The 26,873-nt window shown below is 42.1% G+C and overlaps 2 protein-coding genes across 4 annotated transcripts in view; one reads left to right on the top strand and one right to left on the bottom strand.

Annotated features, from left to right (window-relative positions):
• LOC135699104 (gamma-aminobutyric acid receptor subunit alpha-2) overlaps nt 1-2,160 on the top strand; it is a 76,534-nt gene extending 74,374 nt beyond the window's left edge. Inside the window, exons 6-7 of the mRNA XM_065219301.1 lie at nt 845-1,202; nt 1,308-2,160. Of these exons, the coding sequence (XP_065075373.1) occupies nt 845-1,202; nt 1,308-1,462 (513 nt within the window). The 3' untranslated portion in view covers nt 1,463-2,160. The remainder of the gene's footprint in view (nt 1-844; nt 1,203-1,307) is intronic.
• Nucleotides 1,641-26,873, bottom strand: part of LOC135699133 (heat shock protein beta-1) — a 560,186-nt gene continuing 534,953 nt past the window's right edge. For all 3 annotated transcript variants that reach the window (XM_065219353.1, XM_065219352.1, XM_065219354.1), the window contains 3 exons: nt 15,661-15,745; nt 2,827-2,922; nt 1,641-2,761 (listed from right to left, as the gene is read on the bottom strand). In XM_065219353.1, the coding sequence (XP_065075425.1) occupies nt 2,561-2,761; nt 2,827-2,922; nt 15,661-15,745 (382 nt within the window). In that variant the 3' untranslated portion in view covers nt 1,641-2,560. The remainder of the gene's footprint in view (nt 2,762-2,826; nt 2,923-15,660; nt 15,746-26,873) is intronic.

Below are 26,873 nucleotides of genomic sequence, written 5' to 3'. Positions count from 1 at the left end.
CTGACAAACGTCAGTCTGCTCGTTTGTTTTTAAAACCTAGTTCAGGTTGAGGTTCACACTGACAAAAAGTTCGGTTTCGCACTGGGTTGGAACTGGTGTTAACCCCGATAATAAACGAATTCGCTATAATCTTATGACCTAGCTTTTGACAGTTCAAGCCCCGAACGGAAAATTTCTCTCTGAGTAAACCTACTTATCGGATAGAAACCTAGTTAGGAATCAAATCGACTTCGATTAGACACCTTGATGTCAATTGTGACCACTATCTAGGCCCACATTCCGCTTTGAGCCTCTACAATAGCTTCTTCTCTAAAATTTGATGGTTAGACCTAATCGTTGCTAGATTTCGTCCGCGGAGCAACCTTCCTCGATCGAATTTTGCTGAAACGTTTCCCAACAGTGGTGACCTCTACCGGTGGAACAATAATCTTCCGAACCATTGGCTTGAGAGTTGGCGTGAAAGGTGTCACCACAGCTCCATAATCCACGAAGGGCCACAGACATTGTCCTTTGCCAGAGCAGTCCGTTCCGATGATGCCGTTGTTATTCCGCTGCCGAAATGGTTGCTGAGAAAATAGTGTCACTTTGTTAAAAATGTCTCTGTGGGAAGCAGGTTGAAGATATTCACCACTGTTCCCGTGCAAACCAATGGAAAGTAAATTCCAATCACGACCGTAACTACTGCGAGAAGCTTCATCTTGCAACTGACGTAGAAACTCTGTGCGAGTTCCCTTAATATGCACAAACGCATCCCGTACGGCTAGGGATAGTTGATCGCTTATCGCATCTGCTTGCATTATTTCTATATTTAACAGATTAATCACATTGCGTACTCTGCTTCAAGGTCGGCAGTGGCGAGATCCCGCTGGACGAAGACGAATGGGAAGACATCGACAATGTAGTCGAGATAGGGTTGAACATCGGAGGCGGCACTGCTGGAGGTGGAGGAATACGGCCGCAGCCGGCCGTGATCCATGATTCACCGCAGCGGTTGATTGCGGCGAGGAGGCGCAGTTCATTGATCTGTCCGATCTACAACGATCCGCAGCATATGTTCAAACCGACAACGTCGCACCTGTCCACGATGGAACGGACGACGCAAACCGAGCCGCCGAAGGAACCCCGCTGGAAGCAGCTTTGGCTGTGCTTCCTGGGCGACGATAAGTTCCGTCGGAGGAGACAACGCGAGGCGACCGGCAGGGGTAAGTGGCTGTGTCTAATAGTGTGTCATTTATCACAATAATAAAGCCAAACATTTCCGAAAGTAGTTGCACTCTCCTAACGAAAAACAAAATATCTCCCGACAGGTGGTGCCAGCCGTCACATCAACAGTGTATCGCTGATCGACCAGGCAGCTAGGGTGCTGTTTCCGGCTTCGTTCACCCTGTTCAATGTGATGTACTGGTTGTGCTACTACACCTACCAGGCGGATTTCACCTGGGCTCCACTGAAGGAAGTTTAAGACAACTTAAAACTTGATCTACAAGCTGACGAATTTAACTTATTGATAAAACTGTTGAATTATAAATAAAGACAATGTTGAAACCTAGTCGAATTGTGAAACAATCGAGTAAAATAAGCTAGCATTTAAGGGATTTCTTTCCTAGCAAAATACCACCCACATACACACACACACTCACTTGATCTATAAGTCCTGATTTAATGTCCTTAAACTGTTCTCAGATTTTACGTTAGATAAAATAAATAAAGCACAAATACACAAACGATTGTTGTAGGTCGACTCGTCTTGATTTTTTTTTTCCTTCTTCCTCCTGCTGTTATTCTTCGAAAGCCATATTACGCTGCCCAAAATCATAGCTGCCTCTATGGTACTAAATTGTTATTGTATTTTGATTTTTTGTTTTGTTTGCCCATGCGTGTAAAACTTTCCTGAACCTGAATTGGACTGTTGTCTTGTTGTTTGTAGAAAAGGGTTATGTTGTAAGATGAAATAAAAATATCCCAGAAAATAGAATCCAATACGAGTAAAGGCCACACTTTTCACTGTTACTGATTCCGAGTAGTGGTAGTAGTAGTTGTAGTACTTACACTTAAGTGTTGTTCGTTGGTTGATGGTTTTAAGTTGGGTGAAAACTGGTAAGTAGTCGTGTGCGCGTCGCTAGCTTATTATGTTTTCCGGCTATCACAAGTAGCAATATCTTCTTTTATCAAAAAAAAAATATGAATGAGTAGGTATGGGCTGACTCCGCTACCGCGATCCATCAAAGTGTGATGTTCCAGTTGAAAACCTTTGTTTGGGTCTGATGATTTATAGTTTCAAACGCCAACACTCACGGAAGGCGATCGTTGCATGAAAGTCTAATATCGAAACGAGTATCTAATAAAAAAAAGCACGCCTAGTTTTGATTTATATCTTTTCCTGCTCGCTCTCTCTCTCTCACTGGTGTCATAGCTTAATTGGGTATAGATATCGATGATGATAGCTGGTGATTATTATGGCTTGATGAAAGCGTTTTAAAACATGTGCACTTGACGCGCGCAGCTTCCTCGAGTTAGGTTAACAGTAAGTAGGGGAACTACAGTAGTATTTTAGGAGGATTTAGTGATGGGCAATTGGAATCATGGTTTCGCCGGCGGTCAGGGCCTGCGGTGGCAGTGGAGCGTCCACCGTTAGGACACCGTCCTTGCTGAGCGACGACTTGATCAGCTCCGGATTGCAACCCTTCGGCAGCAGGAACTCCCGGTTGTACTCCCTGTAGACGGACTTGGTGTCGGACTTTTCCTGGTGCTTGGCATGGACCTACGGGACGAATTTGGCAGATCAGTAAAATGGAAGCATATTTTTAGGGAAATGGTACTACTTACCAGCAGCTTGTTGTCCACGGTCTTGACGACGATTTCCTCTGGAGCGTACTGACTGACATCGAAGCGGAGCTTCAGCACCTTGCTATCACCATCCTCCTGGGGAAAACAAGAGAAAGAAGAAAGCGGGTTAGCATTATTAGAATGAGAAATGTTATGTATTGTAGAATTTGTTTTTGATTCAGGTCCAACCTGGACTGGGTATCAAGATTGAGGCTGCCTGTTTTCTGACGACAATAAACACCCCTATTCTGTATTTCGTTTCGAACGAAATTCTCATACCAAAAAATGTTTTTTTGTATGAGAATTTCGTTCGAAACGAAATACAGAATAGGGGTGAAAATCTTACTCCTTTCTGAAAAAGCTTTAAGGATTTGGAGGGTTATTCTCAATTGTTTACGACAAGTACAGAAGTCTTCATAGAGCTTCTAGACTTCGTTCAAAACTCATAATAAAAGTTAAGCCACGGGCATTTAAGGACCCATTCATGCTAATTTAAGAGACAGCCAGTAGCATTGGAAGGTCCTCATGAACAAATAGGTCATGGGAGGAATGGAGCAAAGTAAAATAGAGTCTAGTCCATAAGAGCGGCGACAAAAGAAGAACGAATTTTATTCAAATAACTCATGGCTAACTTAGACGTAGGGGAAATGACGGCTGCGACATGACAGACTATTTTCGGCAACCCAAATTGAAACACTATTTTCACTGGATTTTCTTACGAAAACACTTCGCTGAATGCATGCAAACGATTATTTATGCTTTCAGCTTCAATTTGACTATATTTTTACCACTGAGAAAAAGCAATCTAGCAAGGTTTTCTTGAAATGAAACACACGCACTACAAATTGTAGCTGATTTCGAGCTGCCGATAATAGAACAGCAGATTTACATGCAGTTCAAATGGAACGGTTGCCGAAGAAAAACTGGTTGCCGACAATACTCGCTCTCACTAGAGAAGATTGGAGCTTTGTAAAAGCGTTTCAAAACAGTTTTTGACAATTCTTTCGACTGAAATTGTTAGAGCAGCTGGCAGCAAAAGATTGTAAACAAACCAATACTGCATATGTGGTCGACAACCTAAGTAGCTCCTGACTAGACTCGGATAGCGCACCGTACTCAGCTTCTGTAGACGACAGGCTGACACATTGCTGTTTCCTAGCGGCCCAGCTGATTGGACTACCTCCGAGCTCAAAAACGAACCCGGAATTTGATTTTCGATCTGATTTGTCACCAGCCCAGTCTGCATCTACAAATCCTTCGAGACCGTCGGTTCCGCCAAGCTCAAACTTCAAATCAGCTGTTGCGTTGAGGTACCGTAAAGTCCTTTTCGCCTCGGACCAATCCGCTTCGGTAGGTTGGCTCACCTTTCGTCCCAGAATAGACGCAGCAATCGCAATATCGGGTCTGGTGCACACCGCAACGTATAGCAAAGCACCGACCAGACTCTGGTAACGCTCGCCGGATGGCATTTTTCACGGCGGAAAAAAATCACTGTTTATCGGTTGCTATGGTAACTTGCTGGGCCCATAACCTCTTGGGAGGAATGGAGCAAAGTAAAATAGCGTCTAGTCCGTAAGAGCGACGAAAAAAGATAACTCATGGCTAACTTAGACGTATATTATTTCTACTGTGCAGCTCTTCACGTTGCTAAATGCACCGCTTCAATAGGTAGGATATCAAGGACCGGCACAATAATATACAATCAAGTCACGATTCAAACTGAGATATAGTCTTAGGTTTGTATGCCAAATGCAGTGGAGTTCTGATATTGACGGTCGAATTTCTCGAAATATTCCAAAAGCTCTCGGAACTTCGCTGAAGTTCCCGAATTTTTCCTCAGAACTGCCCCCAAAGTTCATGTAACGTCCCTTAAGATCGTTAAACTAAGGTGTGGCCCATTTAGAATTGGTACATAAACAATTGCGCATATTTCGGATATAGATTAACATAGTAGAAACCTGTTTCACCTCTTTAAAGGGAAAATACAATAAAAATATTCATCCTGATTTCGAAGAAATTTTCGGACTTTTCCCAGAATACGGCTCATTAACCGGTGCACATTATTCTCATCCATTGCTTTGGCAAGCTCATTCCAATTGGCTTTCAATTCATTGATGTTTTTGACGACACTGCCATTCACCTTCAGCTTCCTCTTCACAATAGCCCAAAATATCTCTATCGGTCTGAGCTGGGAAAAATTAGGTGGGTTGAGTTCTTTCGGAATAAACTGAATCCCGTTGGTTTCATACACAGTTCTAGATAGAGCTGGAATTAGGGCCTAACAGCTTTTGTAAACAATTACTTCTCTTGATGATTTCTAAAAATTCAAGGCTCGCCCACGCAAACCAACATCCTCATCGGGTAAGGAAAGACCTCCCCTATCCGATGGTTAGGTTGGTCTGCGTGTGCGTGCCTTAAATTCCTAGAAATCATCGGTAGAAGTCATTATTTACAAAAGCTGTTACGCCCTAATTCCAGCTCTATCTATCTGTAATGACAGCCCGCAAGACCTGGCATGACAGGTTGTTTGTGGGATCGGATCAATGCCGTTTATATAAGCTCTGGGCCAACAGGCTTGCTGGTGTTAGAAGCAAAAATAATGTAATCTTTGCTGAGCACTCATATAGAATTACGGCACTGCTAACAGCTGTTTCGTGTAAAAAGACAAACATTGCAATGCAATACGAACATCACTAAACATTTGCACATTTCACTAACACCAATAATCCCTTTGGCCCAGACCTTATATAAATGACGTTGCGATCGGATGAATGGCAGTATTCGCTTTTGGAGACATTCCGTCCTCTGTAATGCTCAGTATTGAATGACTTATCCGTGAATTTGGTCAACAACTGATCATACGGCTTTCCGGCACTATTTGGTTGTCTGCAGGCAGTTCGTTGCACGGTACTGCATGCGGCACCGAACTTGTGGTCAAATCGCGGGCCGAGATGTTGGGTTTAGACTTGATGGTCCTGATGACATTTTTCCGCAGTTTACGGTTGACAGTATCCGCCCGACGCTTGCTTTGTGGCTTGCGATCGATCTAAATGATTTCTCTTTACTTTTTCAGTACACGCCACACCAAGGGCTAATCAACTCTGCACATTGTGCCGAAACACAAAATATAATATAAACTGGCATCACTGTTTTGTGTTGACATTTTGCCAATCGTTGCTAAGGTTTACTTCTTCGTTTACTTCAAAGCAAGGGGGGAAAGGAATTTTTTGTTAGTGCCATTTTCCAGCGAAATTGTCCACAATCATAATAAGAGATTGTATAATTGACGAGATTCTCTTTGTCCTTATGCCTTCTGGGGGATGTACCTCTACATAAAGTCCTCATGGCTTTTGAGAGATATCCATAGTTTCAGGGAAGTTCAAACGAACTAGTGAGAGTCACCACGCCCCGGAGAAAAGACCAGAATTAACTAGAATTAAGTATAAACTCGATGGCCATAGGATCCGGACCGAGAGTCAATTGTATGGGTAAGGAGCATTGCAGCGATAATGTACGGTGTCAACAACACCCCGGTGCCGAACGCTCCTAACATTCTTCAGATGTATCTGCAATCGCAGCTGTTTCTCCCGCAGAACACTCCGGTACGATTGATGGTGACTGAACTCGAATTTGATTGACTGTGGAGGCCTCTCAACGCTCTTTCGCAACTGTTCGTATCACCGATGGCAACAGCAACATTAAGAAAGATGCTGCTAACAGAATTGTGAATGTAACTGAGCCAATATGATTCGCGGTCTTAATGAACGCAATCGGACCCGGCAGTAGTTTCAGGGAGAATAATATGCGATTCCGGAATGACCAAAGATAAAAAATATGATGGAACAACAGGCAGATACAAGGAGGAGATAATCATCAAACGACTGGAACCAGTATCGAGATTCTGGACCGACATTTGGATAAACCACGGACGAAGTAGTTTGAGAGGAGGCAGACGAATTTAGTACCTAACCACCACTGACACTGGGAAGCTACTGCAGGTCTATTTCTGCTATTACTTCCGCCGGTGGGTATTTTAAGTCGAGTCCTTCATATTTTTCAGATTGTAGCATTGCCTGAGTAGCATGACAATATTGCAGACAAGATTCATGTTTCACTTGCCGGTTGGGTTCTTGGTTTTGGCAAACGTCTGCCAGAATGACGCACGGTAGAGAACTGTCATCAGAACATCAGTCACCCTTCTCCTTATCGCGGAGGGGCTAATCTTCGAGTGCCACTTCCTAGGAAGCGGATGACCGGCAACCAGCTCGTTGAATATTTTCACGACTTTTTTCCGTCCTTGACTTGAAAATGTAAACACACAATCTCAAAAGTGATAAGTGCAAGGTTGCCAAACTCATGGATTACTGAGACTGATAGCTTGATTGCCACACTTCGGCACGTTCAGCACAACGCTTGACCTAGCTTTCGGCACAGATAAAGGGTGTCCACGATGAAATTGCCACACACAAAATTGATTCGCAAAATTCGAGTTTTCATCCGATTGCCATCAAATTTTCAGGGATTGAGAAATAACTATTAAACTTCATTTTACCATTTTACTCGTATTTTATTTACAGTCCATACGCAAATGCCCGCACCTTGGCCTTAACCCCGGCCATGAGATTCTGCACAACCTGTGAATCAACCGTTTTTTGCATGTAAACCTATACTTTCTTCAGTTCCTCGACTGTCTTCACTACCTTAGGTCGTTTAAGAAGGTGCTGCTTCATAATCGCCCAGTACTTCTCGATGGGGCGGAGCTCCGGAGTGTTGGGAGGGTTGAACATTTTCGGCACGAAATTGACCTTATTGTCCACATACCACTTCAGCACGTCCTTGGAGTAAGGGCATGAGGCCAAATCCGGCCAGAAGATTGTTGGGACGTTGTGGGCCTTCAGGAGAGGAAGCAGCCGCTTCTGGAGGCACTCTTTTATGTACACCTGTCCGTTCATCGTGTCCTGGGTCACGAAAGGTGCACTCCGCTTCCCGCACGTGCAGATGGCTTGCCAAACCAGGAATTTCTTCGCAAATTTGGACATCTTCTGAGTGCGGACATGCTCCGGAACGCTGAACTTATCCTTGGCCGTGAAAAACAGGTTGCCGGGGATCTGTTTGAAGTCGGCCTTCACATATGTTTCGTCGTCCATGATGCAGCATTCAACTTTCGTCAGCATGTTGAGGTACAACTTCCTGGTACGGGTTTTGGCGGACTTGTTCTGCTTCTCGTCGCTTTTGTACCTTGAACGTTCGAAGCCCAGCCTTAGTTTTGGCCTTCTGGACAAAACTTCGGCTTAGGTGCAGCTTCTTAGCCACATCCCTAACGGAGGCGTTCGGATTTCGGTTGAAGGCCCCAACTACGCGGTTGTGATTTTTGGTGTTGTACGGAATACTTTTTCCTTCACTTCTGGGCTTCCGATCGGTGGTCAACCGTTCCTCGAACCGCTTAATCACTCGCGACACCGTGGAATCCGCGATTCCCAACGTTTTAGCGATGGAACGATGCGAGAGATCCTTGTTCTCGTGATGAATGCGCAAGACTCCATTTCCGCGAGTTTTGATCACAGGACTTTAAAAATTGCAGGATGTAAATAATGCACTATGAACTAAATCCACCCAAATTTTCATTAAATTCTACCCAACGGTTAAAAAGTTAGAGCAATTTCATAGTGTGGCAATTTCATCGTGGACACCCTTTATGTCTGTTTTTTTTTAACTTTTTTAACCAGTTTGACCAAATTTTTTAAATTTTCACGCGAATCGGTTGTCTGGTGTAGCAAATGATATCAGATAGATGAAATATGATTGGTAAGACAGAATTTAGATATTTCCATAACGTATGGCTATTATATTATCGGTTCCGGGAGCCTTTGGATTTGGATTCATCCTTGCTCCAATCAGACGTCGTGATACATCGCAGAGGAGGTGGATATCGCCGGTTGTTGCGGCATTCCCTCCTTCGTCGATCAGGGAGTCCACCCACACTCGCTTGTCCCGTCTGCAATTGCGGTTTACTTCCTTCTCTAGAGCCGGCTACCGTTGACAGGCTTCGTTGTTGACTCCTCTGGTTCTCACCCGCTCTATCGCGATTTTTGCTTCTCTACGCTCCACAATATTCAGCCAGGTTTAATCCATGATCCACTCTTTTCGCAATAGGCAATATAATTTCTACAGTGATTTGATGTGTCACACTCTATGGCGCAGTCATTAGTCTGGAATGATGTACAGGGAATCACTTTTTCATACAAGCGATCATATGGGAAACGATTAATTTCGACTTCCTCAAAGTGGCCCTTGAATCAGATCCCGGAAGGTGCCAGTAGTCATCAGGGTCATATTATATTGGCATCGTAATAAATTCAATTGGATTTGCTGTGGTAATTTAACGTGTCACACTCAACCCAAGTGCCACATTTCCATCTAAAAAAGTTGAAGCAACCTGTTTATGACTGACACAAGTCGTATAGAAGATGCCACGAACGATTCGTACTAGGGTATGGAGTATTTTAGTCATCACCATAAGTCCAAAATGACTTCTGGAAGACTCTAGAACATATCCCGGAAGATGCAAGTGTCCTCAGCATCGTGTTTGATTAGAATTGTAATATTTACTTGACTTTGCTCTAGTGGGTTGGAGTTCCACACTCTATGAAATATTTTAGCGAGGATCATAAGTCCAGAATGACTTCCAGAGAACCTGTATCAGATCCAGATTTCCGGAATATTTTAGCTAAGACGGTTTTTTTCCTCTGTTCGGGACCTAACACCACTGCGACCATGATCTATTGTTTTGTACGGTATTTCTATTGTATATCCCGTGTCCTTAGTTTAATGCATGTCCTTTTACTCCATCACTATTGAGAGAGGATGAAGTATTCGATTTTTTTTACAGTTGTCATTCTTGCATTTATCGCAAGGATCCGACTATAATTGAAAGGTCTCACTATTTATACACAGCAAAACAAAAATTTTAATATTACATCCAAGAGGATGCACTTCAATCATGTCGATAATCTCATGTAATTTTTATGGCCACAAAAATAAACAAATGCAGTAAAAGCAGCGTAGTGTCAGTTTATTCACTTTGATGTAATATCAAAATTATGTTTTTGCTGTGTATAGTGATACCTTTCAATTATAGTCGGATCCTTGCGATAAATTCAAGAATGACAACTGTAAAAAAATCGAATACTTCATCATCTCTCAATAGTGGTTAAGTTAATAGTTAAGATATAATTAATTAGCTAAACTAGCTAGCCGTATATGGGGCCAACAGAAAAATACACTTTTTCCACACCGTCTCTTACTCATAATTAATTATATCTAACTCATGCGTATGATTGAAAAACTGTGAACAGCAAAGTTTGAGGAAATTAATTGGGCTTTTGGGCAAGTGAATTTTAACCTACGAGTATCTTTTTTTTATTTTTTTACAGTGTATTTTTTTTTTTTTGAAAGGCACAATACTTGTCCGCAACTTCTTCGCAGACACCATCTCAATCAAACAAATCGTTCGGAAGATATATTTTTTTCTATTTATGCGTATCATTTTTGCATAAGCCCTTTTCAAGTGTTAGTCGTGTACAAAACTAGGGAACCAAATATGTAAAATGGTATCTTAGACAATAACAAACAACTTTGCTAAGTTTCAACATAATCGTAGAAGGTCGATCCGAAACGATTTGCGAATCTGTGTGGAACTGCTCTATAGACAAAAAGCCGTCAAACGGCTGTTCAACTGGATGAGCGCATCGTTGCAAAACTGCATAGCAAATAATTTACCTTTTTGTTGAAACTTAAATCGCACACAGTACCGCACTAGCCTACTAAACTAATTCAATAGTAACTACACCTTTTTTTATCTAGTTCGTTTATTTGTAAGGCTCAATCGCGTTAGCTTTACGGAGCCGTAGTAACTACACCTAATCAAAGGAAATTAACGAACAATTAATTACACTGAACTTAAAGACAATTCCTACATTTTAAATACCTCTACAAGCACACAGCGAAACTATTTAAAAACCTTCAAAGTCCTGTCTCTTCCACGGGTTGGATTAAAGTGGACGAGAAAGAACTTGGAATTCCTCAGAAAGGCCGCGCAAACAATGCTTGGCCTTCGTTCCGGAAACCGAAAAAAAACGATCTTATCAAAAGGCGATCTCCGATTACCTTCCGATTCGATCAAAGATACTATCTCTTTTCCTCCCCAGTATCCCACATCTGTCTAGCTCATTCCAATCTTTAACTTAAAGTGTTTTTCTTATTATTAAATTTCCGACGACAAGTAATCCTACTGGAAGATTATACTCAATCCCACGGATCAAAATTTCATGCCACCTCAAATGAGAAAACTTACGTGCCTAGTGAGCGTATGATATGAGTTCACCAGTTGCATACAAGCGAATTAGGATAGTGCGTGTCGTTTCGAATAGTAACAGGACACATTTGTAGCATTTGAACTTCATGCTACATTAATCTAATACACTGGAGTCGCTTTTTACGCGAGGGATACGTGCCGCGTAAAAAAACCTCGTAAATTCCGGAATCCGCATAATGGATTCCCGGCAATCTCTGCGAAAAGTGCTGTTGGTGCCTTTATTGAACAGCCTAATTTACAGCTTTGCCCTCTTGCGTTGGTATATCTGTTTCCCCACTCCACTGCCTAAGCACAAGGTTGCAAATACTCATTTCAGCTAAAACAATTTTTTTTTTAAATTATGAAATAATTAGATGCTATGATCATATTTTGAATAGATAAGATACAAGAAGAGGTTGCAAAGAATGTGTTTGACACAGTGTTCGGAAAAACTCAAAAACTCAAATATTATGCATGAGTTTATGCGCCTATGAGTTTTGCCTTGCAAAATCACCGATGAGTTTTCAGGTTCAAAAATTCATTGCCTTATATTTTTGCGTTATTCATTGTTATTACTATTGTTTGTGCATCAGGGGTTGGAAAACTAACACAACATGCATAGGCATTATATCAATTGATGTTTGAGTGGTTTTTAAGAGTTACTCATACTCATTACTCAAGCTGGATGATTTTTCGGCGTTGTGAGTGTGAGTGCGTGAATATGCATGAGAATCTCAAGCGTGAATTTTGTTTGCCGCATTCGCACGCGAGTTTATTCTCGCAGGGAGGCTGAATGAATGAGATTTGAGAATGATTTTCCGAACACTGGTTTGACATATTAAAACTGTCAGCGATTTTTCATACACTCACTCACTCACTCACTCACTCACTCACACACTCACTCAGCGATCAGCAAATCGCTGATTGTGACTCATAGAAAGCAAAATTTATAGGTTTTATGTTTCATATGACGCATATGACGCATAATTTGTAACCTCTTCTTGTAAGTTACAAGTAAAACATGTCATCATACCATCTTTTGGTTTTATTATTCCGAAAAACATTATTTTAGCTGAAATGAGTATTTGCAACCTTGCCTAAGCATTGAAGTCTCCTCCGATAACTTCGTCCGAACAGCTCATCGGTAAGTCCAACTAGCGTTTCGTGGAACTGCCCCATCGTCCATAGGGTGCGTAGCAACTGCCGTCCTTGAATGGGATATCTGCCCATAACTTGTATTGCAGCCATCCCAGCTCTATCCGCCACCTAGTTACCTTTATCGGGAGGGACTCGATACAGCTGTGCAGTGCCGCAATAATGGAGGTTTATTTGAGTTACCTCTGTTATTGTTGCGACAAAACAATTAAGTGTCATTTGGAGCGAAATGTTTCAGAATTCATGCTTAAAAGTCAAAAAGTTCTGCAAAATCTTCAGACTGACAAAATCGGGAAAGCACTGTATTACGTATTTAAAGCAAAAATGTCAGCAGATGATCCACTTTCTCCGTTCAATTTGTGGCACATGGTAGGGTGCTCATCCCGGAGACCTCATTACTCTTTATAAAACAACAATTCTCTCTGTACCAAGCTTGCAAATGATCATTACAGCTAAAATACTTTTTTTTCGGATTTATGATGTTATGAGATATTTTAATGATAATTGTTATTTACAAGATGCAAGAAGAGAAGGTAAAGTGTGTGCATGACACATAAAACCTATCAATTTAGCTTTCAGAGGGTCACAATAGCGATTAGCTGTAACGATGAGCGAGCAATCAGCGATCATAAAATGAGCGTGACCTTCTGATAGCAAAATTGACAAATTTTATATGTCATACACAAACTTTCCCATCTCTTATTGCTTCTTACAAATTAAAATTATAATGATAAAGTATCTCATAGTTTCATAATTACGAAAAATAGCATTTTAGCTGTAACGAGCAATCACAAGCCTGCTCTGTACTGGAGTCCGGCTCTTTCTGCTTTCTCTCGGCAAGAAAAATGGAACGAATTCAATATCATTGTCTGCGTATTGCTCTCGGCTGTATGCACTCAACGCATAACATGAGTCGCATAATACCTCTCCAGAACCGTTTCTGGGACATCTCTTTCAGAATACTAATCAAATGCGGAGTGACGAACACACTTATAATTGCAAAATTTTGAAGAAATTCTTGGTCGGATATGTGTCTTCCTTGTTATACTCCAGACCGTGCTCACTTCACCAATCACCAATTGAATATGATATGACCATGAAACCAGCAACACATGGGATTCCCGATCAACTTCGACCTATTACTAACCCTCGTATTTTTTAAGTACCAACACGTTAATTGCGTGCAAAGATGTTTTACAGGCGGGTCTCGTCTCAGATCCACTGGCTTCGGTGTCTTCAATGAAAACTCCTATCCTTCCAACTTCTACTAGACATAGAATTAAGTGAATTTTGTTACAAACAAAGAAAAGTGAATTATCGGCTCCGTATAGCTAACGCGATTGAGCCTTCCAAATAAATGAACTAGATAAAAAAATCCCATGTTTGCAAGGCTTATGTCTCTTGTACTGATATGTGTCTTTTTTCAATGTACAGAAACAACATGCTGTTTGAGAGAATTAATAATTCCATGAGGTTTTGGAGATTTAGGTCTTTAACGTGTTCATGAAAATTGAAAATCTACATTCCATTTTTTTCTTAAAATTAAACGGTAATTTTTGACAGCTGAATTTCATAGACTATTCTTTAGATACCATACCAGCTAAGCAGATTGACAATGGCCACGCGATGACCCCGAAACAGGTTCCAGAAGCCCCCGGGGAAGTGGTCAATTTCTGATTGCAACATAAACTAATAATGCGTAATTTCAAAATGTTCAGAATGTCATGGACATGTCATTAGATACCATGTCAACTAACAAGAGTGACAAAGGCTACCCAATGGCCCTGGAACAGGATCCGAAACCCCCAAGGGAGAGGTCAATCCCTGATTTTAACATAAACTAGTCATTCAGTATATCAAAATTTTCATAATTTCATGGACATGTCATAAGAGACCATGCCATCTGACAAGAGTGACAAAAACCATCCGATGGCCCTGGAACAGATTCCAGAAGCCCCGGGAAGAGGCCAGTCTCTTATTGTAAAAGAAATCAGTCGTACGACATATCAAAATTTGCATAATTTCATAAACAATTCATTAAAGACCATATTAACTAAGCAGAATACAATGGCATCGCAATGACCCAGTACAGGTTCCAGAAGCCCCGGGGGAAGTTGCTAATTTCTGATGGCAACATAAACTAATCATGCGACTTTTCAAAATTTTCATAATGTCATGAACATGTCATTAGAGACCATGTCAACTGACAAGAGTGACAAAGGCCGGAACAGATTCCGGAAGCCCCAGGGGAAGTGGCCAGTCTCAGCACCAGAAGGCTAAATCATATCAAACTTCGCAATTTCTAATTGATTCTAATTTCTAATTTGAAATTATTGGTTGGCCACATGCTTCATGGCTTCCGGAACCTGTTCCAGGGACATTGGGACATTGGATGGTCATTGTCACTCTTGTCAATTGGCATGGTCTATAATGACATGTTCAAAAAATTCTGAAAATTTGAATATGCCGCATGACTAGTTTCTGCTGAAACTAGAGAATGGCCTTTTCCTCAGGGGCGTCCTGAACCTGTTCCAAGGACATTAGGTGGCCATCGTCATTTTTCGCAATTGGCATGCTCTCTAATGAATTGTCCATGAATTTCTGAAAATTTTGATGTGCCGCACGTCTAGTTTTGTTGAAATCATAGATCGGCCACTTCTACCGGGGCTTCCGGAATCTGTTCCAGGGATATAGGGTGGCCATTGTCACTCTTGTCATTTGGTTTAGTCTCTAATGACATGTCCATCAAATTCTAAAAATTTTGATATGTCGCATGGCTAGTATTTGTTTAAATTAGAGGATGGCCACTTCCACCGGGGCTTATTATTATTATTATTTAGCTTTATTTAGGAGGCTTTCAGCCTTAGGCTGGTTCGCCTCCAACTCCACCGGGGCTTGTCTAATGGCATGTTCATCAATAGAAATTCTTGATGGACTGCACGTCTGGTTCTGTTGAAATCAAAGATTGGCCACTTCCTCTGAGGTTTCCGGAACCTGTTCCAGAGACTTTGGCTGGTCCATTCTGGAATTCATGTACGCCATCTTTTAGTTCTTGTCTAAACCTGCAACTTTGCAGAACATTATTTGGTTCTATCTTATTGTCTGAGGTTCGTAAAAAGCGTGGGTACCCGGGTACCCCGTCACCCGTTTAAGGGGTACAAATAGTACATAGCTCTTGATTAGCCCCTCGTTCACTCAAATTTTATTTCAATTCAAACATCAAAATGGGTACCCGGGTACCCCGTCACCCACATAAGGGTAATGAAAATCATTTTCTCTTTTTGTTTTTCTTTTAGAAAAAATCCCACTACTTAGTCCCCACATACCTGTATCAGTGGCGAGTTGATGTCCTGGACCTGTGTGCTACTGCTCTGTGGCCGGACTGCCGAGCCTGCATTGGATGTGGTAGTGCTATAAATACACGAATAACGGAAAAGAAACGAAATCAGTTAAATTACAATACTGGCGGAAACTGCAGAAATGACGCTGGGAACCAATCTTCGACAATGTTCCAATATCGGTATATAGCTATCAGCGTCATGCCCTTGCAGCGATTCAAGGCTACAGTTTATGTATATATGGATTGTCCAATAAATTCCTCTAAAATACGATGATGCAAACGTGGCTATAAAAATGAGAACGTTGAATCGAGTGGGTGAGTTAATAATTCAAAAATCTTAGTAACAAACGAGCAATGGAATCGACCTTGGCTAGCTGCCAACAATCGCTACTGCACTGAGTGAAATCGTGTGGTGGATAATGAGTGAATGTAAGATCCAAGTAAGCGGAAAGTAAACACGTTTACCGACTGCCAGACTGGCATACTGCGATGGGTGTCGGTGTTTTATTTCCAATCATTCTCTTAAAAAAGGAAGAAAACAAAAACGATGAACCATGAATGAAATATGTGTTTATGAGAACCCTTGCGTTGGAATGCTACGAAACCGCGACGACGGCGACGACGACGGGTGTGAGCTATAAATAACGACACCGTTGCGGAATAAGCGATGAAAATCTGTACCCACCAGTAGACGAACGATGGAATGTTTGACGGGTGTTATAAGGTAGGAAAACTATGCGAAACTATATACTTATGGGGAAATCCATTTCCCGGCGAATGCGAGTGGAACATGTTGGAAGGAACACAGAGAAGGTGCTTGGTTCTAAGCACCAATTAAAATTTATTTACGGTCTAAAAAGAGGCAACAATTTCAGTGTTTGCCAAATGTCATGACATTTCACGGCTTGCTGTTTGTCTGGACTATACACACAAAAAAATGGTAGGATGCCCCGGGTTTTCAATCAATGTGCCTAACCTAATTGGGTCACATTCTAATAAATTATAAAATCACTTCTCGCCAAAATAGATCATCCGATTACAACATCACGGAAGGCTAAACGGACGAAGTGGCAGCGTGTCGCGTGCAGTCAATTTTCAGCCCCAGGCGGTGGCGTGTGGGATCATTAGCTCCTCTAAGGGGCTGTTCATAAACTACGATCCCTCCTTCCTCCGTGTGGACAGTCGACCACACGAAATTTTTCGAACTGTGTATGGACGTGGACATTCAACAACCCTCTAAAGCGTCTACGTGGTTTATGAACAGCCCCTCTAACCTGTTCTATACGCATCAAGTCGGGCGGCGGGCGGAACAAGCGAAGGGAAATTGGGTCAGCAGTGCCATTACATGTGTTATTTCGGTGGCAAACTGACGAAATAGAGAAAGAAAAACGGTCGGCAATCAACTGCCGGCGGTCTCGAACCATGCACGAACGCACGCACACAAGGCAGTCGCGATTTGGGAAGCATTGGGCGGAAAAGAATTATTTTCCTAGCCCGTAAATTACAATCGTAGCAGGCCATCTCCTTACTCGGGTACAGTAGCAACCGATTGGAGTGAACCGGACCGTAAACATGAATGAAAAACGATTCTTCTTGACCATGTTTTTTGACGCAACGGTGAAATCCGATCAAACAGCGTTCCACGATCGGCAGTGGCGGTTTTCGTGGTCTCAAAATGCCTCATTGTCTGTAGTTTTTGACACCCAAAAAAGAAGGAAAATGGAATGACATGAAACCACCAATCAATGTCAAAAATTACAGTGAAGGATTCAGTTTAAGAACCTTCCCAGGCTGCTATTACTGACTATGCATCACACCATATTTAAAATTGATGAAAGATCAGCAAACTTTCCAGCAATATAATGCTGCTGAATCTTCCAGCATTTCCAACTTCCGTAAAAAAGACAAAATTTTAATGAAAATCAGCAAAGATTTTAGCATTGGCAGAATTTTGCTGAATAACCTCAGTAAATCGCTCTTTACTGGGTGTCCAGCAAACCGTTTGTGTTTGCTGAATTGGTTTGCTGACCATGATCCAGCAATCTATTTTACGGATACTGAAACCACAAAATTTTGGTGTGCAAATCTGGATTAACCATTTTCCACCTACTTGGTACAATCTCATCGTCCTCTACTGTAGTAGATACTCCTTTCCACGCAGAAGAAGGTCGCCGACTGTTCCACGGCTCACTGCAAACCAATTTGGTGCGGTCATTTCCGTGCGAAGGTGCTCGACGTAAAACGTAATGGATGACTTCATCATTTCCCGCATTCCTACCGGGCTCCAAGAAGGCAACCCAGCAGGCAAAGGCCGCCTTAAGCCTTGTTGCAAGCCTTGAGCAGGCGAGATTCGGTACGTATATGGTAAAATGACTTCTCGAAAGTCGTAAAAAAATCTCAGTTACAACACTACGACGCCGAACGACTACCTACTCACAACGCCTATGTCATCGATCTGCTGGCGCAGAGCTGACGCCATGACAACCGACCACGCGAAAAGTAAAGCAACGCGTAACTCCTACGATCTACAACAAACGTGCGATCACACACTTTGCGCTTGCTGTTTTGATCAGGGAACTGATTGCTCACTAGCGCCGCCACCCACACCAGCAGCGAATCAAAATGGATAGCGTGACAAACAGGTGTGAATCGATCGAAAAATCTCGAAATGCTGCTGCACTCCAAATCATAAAAAATAAACCGCTAATCAACGTTGACGATACGGCGTGGATAATCGCTGAATGAGTTTATTTGAATCGGGATGACATCACCGAACGAGCGTTGCATTGATGATTGGAAATTTGCTTGCTCGCGTCTGTTATTGAATAACCGGGATCGATTTTAGACGTTAAAATCCTTGTTTACACAAATGCATCTTTCACTCGGTTGAAATCCTGTGTTTGTTAAAATAGGTAATTTTCAAAAATAGCAATGTTGCACGGAGACTGTTTTCAAGCGACACACAGCGTGAGAAGCAAACACGAGAATCCGCGGAAAATATGTGCGGTAAAGTGATATTGTATAACAGTAACAAGTCAAGGGTAAACCGTAGAAAATAAAAATCTATGTCGCACAGGTGCCATATGCTGTGGATTTTTTCGACTCAAGTGCGACGTTGGAAGAAGCTTGATGGCGTTGGCTAGGTTTCATAAATCACACGCTCGACAAAACAAAATTCGTTCTGACCACAAAAGTGTCGGTCAATTTAATACCGGGAATGTTTGAAATCTTCCCAATAGACTCGTGTGTCCCATATTACAATACACTATTGATGCACAACCAGGGATGCCAGATTTGCAAAATTGTCTCAAGGGGTATTCAACTCCGCCGAAAGATTTAGCGGTGCCGAAAGCTGTGCCAAGCGCTATGCCGAACGTGCCGAAGTGGGCCGAAGTGTGCCAATAAAGGGGTCAATATCCCACGAGTTTGCAAACCTTGAAGTTATTGTGCTTTAATTTTGTTTTTCGAAGGTGAAAGAGTTACTGCAAGATTCTGACTCGATGTTGCGATGAATTACTGATTCCTTGCAGGTGTGCAAAAACCGAGGGGTGCGACACATCTAAATCTCGATTTTAAATGGTCGAAAAATCTCACACTAGCGAATCAATCTACGAAAAATCTTGTTTCATCTCTTGCATCTAAACCGAGGGGGGCGACACATCTAAATCTCAAGTTTAGATGCTCAACAAATCTCACACTAGCGAATCAATCTTCGTAAAATCTTCTTTCATTTGTCTCATCTACTTTCATCGATCATCATCTTTTTGCAGGAAATCTTTAGAATCGTTATCAATCTTCTTTCTATCTATTCAGCGTGCGCGCAGTTAGCCACAGCAAAACACAATCTTTTTTGCATCGTATATAGAGTCGTTCCCCTCGATCTAAACCTATCAACTCGCATCGCTCTCCACCTTTTTGCAGGAAATCTTCAAAATCATAATGAATCGTGTTTCTATCTATTAAGCGCGAGTGCATCTCACAACAGCAAAGCAAAAAATGTCCTGCATCTTAGATAGAGTCGCCCCCCTCGGCAAAAACGAAGTCATAACCTGATCGATGGAGGAAGAAAATGCCACCAATATGCTTTGAAATCTTCTCCAACTAATACCCCGTTCACATTACAGCCTATATTACGTAATATAGGCTGTCTTGCAATGAGCACTCATACATAGGATTTCCAGTGAAAACTAGATGTATGAGTGCTCATTGCAAGACAGACTATATCACGTGATATACGCTGAAATGTGAACGGGGTATAAAGCAAACAAAGAACGCCCATAGGTTGTTGCGAGGCTCTTGCTAAACAACAAATTGCTTAAGGTGTGTTTGGACTATCTGATTTGTTGGTCTGATTCGAGCGGACTGCTCGATAAATTTTGTCAGATGCAATTTTCGGATGCGTTCACACTTCTTCGACATGAAGATAAGATTTGACGTTTGATTTGTCGAACGAAATAGGTTTGTGTTTAAGTTGCATTCGACTTGTTTAGCAAAATAGCGCAAGTGCGGTTAAAATATTGTTTGTGTTTTGATGGCATTCAGCAGAAAGGTAAACCAATTCAATATTGTCCTGTGTATGATTTGACTGATTTGTATTTTCCAGTGTGATTGGCCGAAGGATACCGTAATGGCTTTGATCATGGCCTGGTCAACAAAACAGTGTTTAAATAATACGAAGCATGTATTATATAAGAATAAGCATGCCAGACAGCAGGTCTGAGAGCCTACTAAGATTTTTTTTAGAGCTTTACAGATGTTCGGAGTTGAGAGTAGTTCGTAGATCTTGAAAAGACATCTACAAATCTTTAGAAAATTTTACAGAAATTACAAGAAATTTGCACATATTCAGAAACATTTAGAAGGAGATCGTAGATCTCCAGATAAATGTTCAAACTAAATTTCAAAACTTCAAGCAAGCTCAAATATTTCTAGATCAATTTGTTAAACTATAAGTGACATTTTGCATATCTTCAGTGAAATTTGCAGAACTTCAGTCCAAGAATCTACAGTGAAATATAAAGAATTTCACAGAAGTTTGGAGATCTATTGAAAAATTATTGACCATCAGTGAAGGTCGTAGATCTTCAGAACAAAGCTACAGAACTTTGAAAAAGAAATACAGAACTTCTGAAAAAATCACAAGAATGGTCATAGATCTTTAGTTAATTTTGAAGAACTTCAAGAAAGTGTGTAGATTTTCTTAAAAAAAATTTAGAATCTTCAGTGAAATTTTCAGAACTTCAGGGAAATTCGTCGATTTTTTTAAAATAGTCAAACGATTTCCGAGAAATTTGTAGATTTTGAGAGAGACATTTAAAACTTCAAGGAAGCTCAAATATTTTCAGATAAATTTGGAGAACTTTAAGTAATTTAGAAGATCTTCAGGGAAATTTTCAGATCTTCAGAACAACCCGAGAGCCTACAGAAGAATTTACAAAACTTCAGAGGAGTTTGCAGACCTACTAAGAAATTTATTGAGCCTCAAGTTTTTTTTTGTAGATCTTGAGAATAGAACTACCGAGCTTCAGACAACCTTACAGAACTTTAAAGATATTTGCCGAAATTTAAAGATATTTGCAGTAAATTTTAGAGTGTAGATCGTAAATCTACTGAAAAATCTGCAGATATTTAAATAAATTTTCTGAATGTTATTGCGATTCTTGGATATTAAGATAAGTTTACAGAACTTCAGGAAAGTTTGCTGATCTTCAAAGATATTTGCACAATTTCAGAACAAATAGTAGATCTTCAGAGAACTTCCTAAAACTTCCAGGAAGCTCAAAAATTTCCAGATAGACTTTTAATACTTTAGGGAATTGTGTAGATGGTTCAGAAATATTTGCAGATATTCATTTATCATGAAAATCTACAGTGAAAATTACAGAACATTCGAGAAGTTCGTAGATCATTAGAAACTTAGTGAACATCAGAGGTAATTGTTGATCTTTAAGGATCTGAAATCTGCAGGGATTCAGGAACTTTGTAGATTTTTTGAGAAATTTGCGGAACTTCTGAAGAACACAGAACTTCAAAAAAATCAGAAATTTTCAGAACTCAAGGAATCATGTAGATCTCAATAGAACTTTTCCCACTAGTTTGTCGAAAGTTGGTATCGACATCCTGGTGAAGTTTTGAAATTCTTTTTCGTCTTCATATCACAGTTCTTTAAGGGAGCCAGATCCCTGTTGGTGTTCCTCCTTCTTCTCATTTTATTTAAAATAATTAAAGTTAATACGCCTGCCGAAGTTAGAGCAATTTTCCGATAATTCATGATGGAAGTATTTACTTTTGATCCCTGATACAATTTCGTTTTGAAATCTAAATTGACAGTTCTTTTGACATGTGCAAGCAGTGTGAACACCAGCAAACAGGGGGGGTTCGACAAAAAATGTAGAAACCAGACCAAGAAATCAGATAGTCTAAACGGACCTTTAGGGTCATCAAGCGGGAACCGCTGCGCACCGAAACTCCCTCTGCAGTGTTGAATGACAACCGACCGATGCGTTGCATAGCAACCTAACAATCTAGATATTAAGATCGTGGTAGGCCTTGCCTTCTTCTAATTATGAATTGTTCTCTTTTACCCAAGCTACCGTTCAATAAAGACGCTTTAACTTTGCTCTGCCTATTTTATTAGATTATGGGCCCAGCACAGTGGAAGGAAAATTTGAAAAGTTTCGTTTCGTTTGTTCGCACAAATGGGTGAAGAAAAGTTGTGACTGTTCGATGGAACCAACTTCGGAAACTGGAAGTTCCGAGTTGAGGTTTTAATGGAGGACAAAGATTTGTTGGAGAAAGCCATCGAAGACGAGGAGTACGTGAGGGAGCTCCAAACGGACACAGCGGCAGTCGAGGCGGAGAAGAAGAAGAAACTCGAAGAACGCATGGCCGGAGAACGAAAGTGCAAAAATTTGCTCATTCACCGAATAGCAGAGGGCCAACTGGACTATGTGAAGGACAAACGAACGGCGAAGGAAGCTTGGAACGCTTTGAAGAACGCATTCGAGCGGGTTGGGATCGCCGGGAAGCTTGAAGAAGCAGTTCCAGGAGCTGCGTCTAAAAGAAGACGAAAACGTGAAGGCATTCCTGCTGCAGTTTGAGAAAGTGCTGCGTGAGATGAAGGCTGCAGGGGTGAAAACGAAGGACGAGGATGTCGTTTGCCAGCTTTTGTTAGCGCTACCAAAAAAGTCCTATGATGCGTTAATCACGGCTTTGGAAACTATCCAACCTGACCAGTTGACCCTGGAGTACGTCAAGAAGCGGCTGATGGACAAGTCTGCAAAACGTGCGAATCAAACGAGTCACGCGGAGGAAAATTCTGGTGAGTCGGCTTTCGCTGGGAAGAAGGCTGGTTTCAAGTGCTTCGAGTGCTTCGAGCGGTGAAGGAACGCGAAAGAAATCCCAAACCGAACGGGAGAGCCAAACGCAAGCAGAAGAGAAATGCAAATGTCAGTTGCGAAAATGAGGTGTCGTTCATCGCTGCTACGGGCAACGGTGCTTTTTCGACGCCTACTGTGATGCCCAATATGCGAGTAGAATGGTACCGTGAGGGTCGATATGCTGATCGATGGAAAAGAAGCAACCTTCCGTGGTGAAAGATGTGCTGTACGTACCGGAGCTGCAGTGCAATTTGTTCTCCATACGTCGGCTTGAGGACAGTGGAATGACGGTGAAAATTGCTGTGACCATTGAGAAGAATGATCGAACTGTGTGTGTGGGACGTCGAGCTGGTCAACTATATGCCCTGGACATTTGCCTTCGTGGTGGTGTGGAGTCGAGTTCGAGTGCCATGACGTCGAAGCACGAAGTTTTCGAGTTTTGGCATCGAAGGTACGGCCATTTAGGAGAAGCAATCATTAAGAACCTCTGGAAGCATGGGATGATCGAAACGGCTACGATGATCCAGGACTGGCCTGATCGATGTCTTTGCGAAGTATGTTTAAAAGGTAAGCAGACGAGGCAGCCGTTTGAAGAAACGATAGAGGTTCATCTCGGCCATTGGAACTCATCCACTTCGACGTGTGTGGACCGTTTACTCCAACCACGTGGAACGGGAAACGTTTCTATGTCTCGTTTATGGATGATTATAGCCATTTCACGGCGGTCTATTTGCTGGCATCGAAAGGCGAGGTTCAGGAGAAGTTCGAGCAGTACTGTGCGCAAGTAACGTCATTTTGCGGTACGAAGTGGCGAGGCTGCGGTGCGACAATGACGGGGAGTATACCAGCAACTCGTTTAGGAAGTTTTGTCGAACTGAAGGGATTCGCATGGAGACAACTGCACCGTACAGTCCGCCGCATAATGGGGTGGCGGAACGATTAAATCGCTCCTTGTTGGATAAATCACGTTCCATGCTGCAAGATGCTGGTTTGCCGAAGTCGATGTGGGGTGAAGCTGTCCTAGCTGCTGAATACATTTTGAATCAAAGCCCGACGTCTGCTCTGGAAGAAAGAAAAACTCCGTTTGAAATTTGGTACGGCAGAAAACCGAACGTGGATAAAATGCGTGTGTTCGGTTCAACGGCATTTACCTGGGTGCCGAAGGAAAAAACGTGGCAAATTGGACCCAAGAAGCGAGAATGGATACAGGATCTGGGACCTTAGGAAGAAGACAATTTTCACATTCCGTGACGTTGTGTTTGACGAGGAACGGAAACCGGAGCGAAAACCAGATCCAGTGAAGGTAATTTACCAATCGGACGAAGAAGACGAGTCCGATGTGGAGGCGGACGACTTGCCTGTGCAGACTGAACCAACTGAGGAGGAGTCATCCGAAGAAAGCGAGTCTGAAGATACAGCGGAGGAAGAGGAAGCTACCGGCGCGCTCCATCCGCAATCAGAAGTTGACAACTGCCCTGCAGAAACGTCCACGAGGCAAAGCGGACTGGACTGGGTTTTGAGGCAAATACTGGTAGTGAATGTTTCGCAGGTTCAGCCGAGGGTGTACGAACAACGAACGCCATGGTGATGGCGTTCGCATTGAAATTTTCAAAATTCAGCAACCCTAATAATGGCCCTTATTACCGATGTCACTTCACGGTGAGGTGACAACTTATCACTCACGGTGAAGTGATTCCCATTTGATTTACACGGCAATCACTTCACCGTGAGTGACAACTGGTCACTTCACTTCGTTTTCACCGTGAAGTGACACCCATAATAAGGGTCAATAAATACCATAAAAGAACGATAACCCAAATAATTGAACTATTCCATAAATGGTTTGGATGATACCCGGACACGTCGTTAAGCAAATTAACCATAACATTTTTAATATGGAAGGCTCTTGGGAAGGCTTATAGTTGACCGATCGGTAGGTATTGAGGTCCGTATTTCTCGATATCCAGGAATGGATCAGTTTTATTTTATATTGCTGATTCACAGATATCTTAGCATGCATCGACATTTCACAAATAAGAAGAAGCAACATCCGCAGCTGTCAAACATAAACAACACGAAACAATTCATAACCGTATCATTCTTCGAAGCCTCGGTAGAAGACGGTTCGAATTGCTTGATGCTTCAACCCGATCCGCTGGCTTATCAATTGTCCGTAGGTTGGTTGGAGGATCTTCTTGATCCAATGTGCTGAAATGCAGTTTTCATTCACTTTTCTATTCAAATAGCTTCAGATTTCTTCAATTAATCTTGCAAACTTTCATCTGAGTTGTTGTTTTAATTGTTGTCTTGGATGTTTTATGTGTTGTCATGCCAACAAGGTTTCCAACTCGGTCTTCAAGGAATGATTTTGGTTCAGTGTTCGGAAATCCCAAAAGCAGTTGTCAGTGACGATTGTCAATTTCGGTTGTCAAATCTGACGCCAAATGCTACTTTTTCTCTGAACTGGTAATAACTAGTTTATTGAACGTCTGGTAAGGATGGATGTTGAGTTAGGAATTGCACAAAACAAAAATCTCCAGTGCATCAGAAAAACTTGGGTTGCTGTGATCAACGGTCCTCGTTGAACACCGATGACTTGGAGATCTGCCTGCTGCTCAGTGGTAGAAATTGGTTCTGATTTGATGGTCCCAGCAACCACAGCAACGATCCGCTTCGATTCAGCATTCTTGGTTAGTCCTAAGCAGCCTCGGTTATCTTCGTATAGTGTGGCAAGATCTGTTGATGTCGTGGCGTTGAGGTCTTCCCGAACTCCGGCTACCCAAACTGCTTCACTTAAAGCAACGTATTCTGCTTTGCTTAAAGACGCAGAAACAGTTGGCTGTTTGCGGCCGGCCCAAGACACCGTTGAGCCATACACCTTGAGCAGGAAACCCCTTACTGACTTGCGATCTTCGATATCAGTTGCCCAGTCCGCATCTACGAATCCGACAAGTGGTTTGCTATCTACATTCCTCTTGAAGCATATATCCATGGCGCTTGGTCCCTTCAGGTATCATTGGTGTTTGCTGAAACCGTCCCATATAGCTGACTGGGTAGCACAAGTCTGCTCGAACACATAGCATTTGATAGATCAAACTACCCAATAGCTCCCGATATGGCTTGGTGGTATGGACTCCCTCACGGCTCAGCTAAAATCCTTTCTCCATTGGGCTTTTGGTGGAATTGCAATCCAACATTCCGAACTTCTCCAGAATCTTGATGGCAGCATCAGTACACCTTGCTTCGGGTCGCAGTTCAGTCGTATTCCCAAGAAAAACTTTGCTTCACCACAATAGGTCATACTGAACTCTTCGGATTTCATCATCTTTATGTAAGACATAAGGGCAGTAATCATGCCTTGATCGATGAAATCCCAATTCCAGCTTGCAAACGCTGCCAGATTTCGCTTTTACGCCTTCTGGTACCTCCATATAGAGATCTTCTTTTAGTTCTCCGTGTAGGAAAGCTGGCTTGATGTCCATCTGGTGGACATGAAAACCACGATGGACAGCGAACTGTGGATAGTCTTGCCACTGGTGCGAATGTATCTTCAAAGTCGATTCCAGGGCGGTGAAGGCAGCCCGTCACTACCAGTTGCGCCTTTTGTCGAACTGGTCAAGTCTTGTCCTCCTTAAGCCGAAACACCCACTTTATTCTGGCAATTTCAGTGTACGTTTTGGGAACATTCGGAAATTTGCACCGCTCTTGAACGTTTCGACAGGTAGGCTGGAAGTCACATCCTGATCTGAATGCGAAGAGAGTGCGGAGTTGTCTGGTTCCGCTGGATCTTCATCTTCAATCTCATCATTGGTCAGGACTT

The sequence above is a fragment of the Ochlerotatus camptorhynchus genome, unplaced genomic scaffold (genome assembly GCF_037179485.1).
Source record: "Ochlerotatus camptorhynchus isolate MF236.1 unplaced genomic scaffold, CSIRO-AGI_Acam_v1.1 ptg000102l, whole genome shotgun sequence".
Lineage (NCBI taxonomy): Eukaryota > Metazoa > Arthropoda > Insecta > Diptera > Culicidae > Ochlerotatus > Ochlerotatus camptorhynchus.
This window is presented reverse-complemented; position numbering and strand designations above follow the sequence as displayed.